The sequence below is a fragment of the Hyperoodon ampullatus genome (genome assembly GCF_949752795.1).
Source record: "Hyperoodon ampullatus genome assembly, chromosome: 10".
NCBI classification, from domain to species: domain Eukaryota; kingdom Metazoa; phylum Chordata; class Mammalia; order Artiodactyla; family Ziphiidae; genus Hyperoodon; species Hyperoodon ampullatus.
In genome coordinates, this window is record NC_136923.1 from 69,648,787 (window position 1) to 69,651,771 (window position 2,985).

At 44.3% G+C, this 2,985-nt stretch overlaps 1 protein-coding gene across 1 annotated transcript; it reads right to left on the minus strand.

Moving 5' to 3' along the window:
• Window positions 1–354: 354 nt before the first annotated feature.
• On the minus strand, window positions 355–1,790 carry LOC307058531 (elongation factor 1-alpha 1-like; the record flags this gene model as incomplete). Its single annotated transcript, XM_079712035.1, is given in 2 exon segments — window positions 355–1,430; window positions 1,433–1,790. Coding segments are annotated over 2 exon segments (1,374 nt in total). The 3' UTR covers window positions 355–414.
• Window positions 1,791–2,985: the final 1,195 nt, after the last annotated feature.

Genomic DNA, 2,985 nt, shown 5'->3' on the forward strand with positions numbered 1-2,985 from the left:
AATGGTTTGGTTTTTTTCAAAGGAAGTATCTTTTTAAAAATTTAAAAGTGTTATTACATGCTTATTTTAAGCAAGGCAGAGTTGTATATAGCATAAAACGAAAGTTGTTTCTTACCCACTTCCTTTTTTTTATTTTTCTCATTAAACTTTTTTAATAGGTCTCAAATTCTGTGACAGAGTTTTGGTCAAGTTGTTTCCATTAAAAAGTACTGATTTTAAAAACTAATAAAACTGCCTTGCACAAAACAAATGGTCCACAAAACATTCTCCTTTCCTTCTGAAGGTTTTACGATGCATTCTTATCATTAACCAGTCTTTCGCTATTAACACTTAAATGGCCAATTGAGACAAACAGTTCTGAGACCTTCTTCCACCACTGATTAAGACTTGGGTGGCAGGTATTGGGGATAATATTCATTTAGCCTTCTGAGCTTTCTGGGCAGACTTGGTGACCTTGCCAGCTCCGACTGCCTTCTTGTCCACTGCTTTGATGACACCCACAGCAACCGTCTGTCTCATGTCACGAACAGCAAAATGGCCCAGAGGAGGATAGTCAGAGAAGCTCTCAACACACATGGGTTTGCCAGGAACCATCTCAATGATGGCATCATCACCAGATTTCAAGAATTTGGGGCCATCTTCCAGCTTTTTCCCAGAACGATGATCAGTCTTCTCCTTCAGCTCAGCAAACTTGCAAGCAATGTGAGCTGTGTGATAATCCAGCACAGGTGCATATCCACCACTGATTTGGCCTGGGTGGTTCAAGATAATCACCTGAGCTGTGAAGCCAGCTGCTTCCGTCGGTGGGTCATTTTTGCTGTCACCAGCTGCATTGCCACGATGAACATCTTCGACAGACACGTTCTTGACATTGAAGCCCACGTTGTCCCAACGAAGGGCTTCACTCAAAAATTCACAGTGCATTTCAACAGACTTCACTTCAATTGTCACGTTGACTGGAGCAAAGGTGAGCACCATGCCAGGTTTGAGAACACCCATCTCCACTCGACTCACGGGGACAGTGCCAATACCACCAATTTTGTAGATGTCCTGGAGGGGCAAAGGCAAGGGCTTGTCAGTTGGGCAGGTTGGTGGCAGGATGCAATCCAGAGTTTCAAGCATTGTGGTTCCACTGGCATTGCCATCTTTACGGGTGACTCTCCATCCCTTGAACCACGGCATGTTAGCACTTGGCTCCAGCATGTTGTCACCATTCCAGCCAGAAATTGGCACAAATGCTACTGTGTCAGGGTTGTAGCCACTTTTCTTAATATAGGTGCTGACTTCCTTAACAGTTTCCTCATATCTCTTCTGGCTGTAGGGTGGCTCAGTGGAATCCATTTTGTTAACAGTTAGTTTCAGACCCAGAGTGTAGGCCAGAAGGGCATGCTCATGGGTCTGCCCATTGTTGGAAATACCTGCTTTAGATTCACACCAGCAGCACCAATCAGGACAGCACAATCAGCCTGGGATGTGCCTGTAATCATGTTTTTGATGAAGTTTCTGTGTCCTGGGGTATCAGTGATGTTCACATAGTACTTGCTGGTCTTGAATTTCCATAGGGAGATATCAGTGGTGATACCACACTCGCGTTCAGCTTTCAGTTTGTCCAAGACCCAGGCATACTTGAAGGAGCCCTTTCCCATCTTGGCAGCCTCCTTCTCGAACTTTTCAATGGTTCTCTTGTTGATCCCACCACATTTGTAGATCAGATGGCCAGTAGTGGTAGACTTCCCCGAATCTACGTGTCCAATGACAACGATGTTGATGTGGGTCTTCTCCTTTCCCATTTTTGCTTAGGTTTAGCGATGTTTTTCACGACACCTGTGTCCTGGTGGCAAACCCATTGTGAAAAAGGCCCCACTTCCTTTTTAAATACTACTTTCCGGAGATGACTACTTCCTGGTACCTAACCTTCCAGACCAGAGGGTTTTCTTTGGTGTAAAGAATCATTGCATCACTTGGGTATACTCAAGGAGTTTGATTTTTATAACCTTTCAGAGGAACTTGACTGATGTTAGGTCATTTTGCATTTCTAAGGAGGAATTAGGACACTTTGGTCATTTTTTTTATGCTCTGAGAGTTGACAGCATATTCTGTTAGAAACCTATCCAATATGTTGTAACTTCTGAGTTTTTATTTCCTTTTATAAGTGAAACAGTATTTTGGTTGTGGTGTGGTGAAAGCCCTGAAAGCTGGAGCTGCGACATGGTTACTGTTCCAGTTATCTGGTGCTTCTTAGCAAACTACTCTAAAATTTAGGGCCTTAAAAAAGCAATTTAGGGCTTCCCTGGTGGCACAGTGGTTGAGAGTCCGCCTGCCGATGCAGGGGACACGGGTTCGTGCCCCGGTCCGGGAGGATCCTGCATGCCACGGAGCGGCTAGGCCCGTGAGCCATGGCCGCTGAGCCTGCGCGTCAGGAGCCTATGCTCCGCAATGGGAGAGGCCACAGCAGTGAGAGGCCCGTGTACCACACACACACACACAAAAAGAAATTTATTATTATTTCTCACAGTTGACAGGCTCATCTGGAAACTGGTGTAGCATCACTTCTTCCATATTGTAATGGTCAAAGCAGTTACCTGCCCAGATTCAAGAGGGCGGGAGTGGGGATGAGGACTGGACTGCATCTCTCAGTCAGAGGCCTAGCAGAGAGTTGGGGGCCATCTTTAATCTTCTACTGGTGGTGTGGCTGATGCAGTGGCAATCTTGAGAGAGAGAGGTAATAGTTATAGAACACCCTTCTTATTACTCATTAGTCTTCTGGGTTAAAATTTACCATGCTTAGGCACAGTTCCAAGGTAAATTAATTTTGTTGGTGGTAAAGGGGTAGAAAACATGAATAAAATTTGTTTACGGGAAAGGTTTTAAATGATGTAAGTAAGAAAATAAACTCTAGAGGAAGAACGTAAGATTTCCTAGTCCCCACTCCCCTTGAGGAAACATATGTAACTTATTCTTTTAAGAATTGCTGTATTGCTTTTT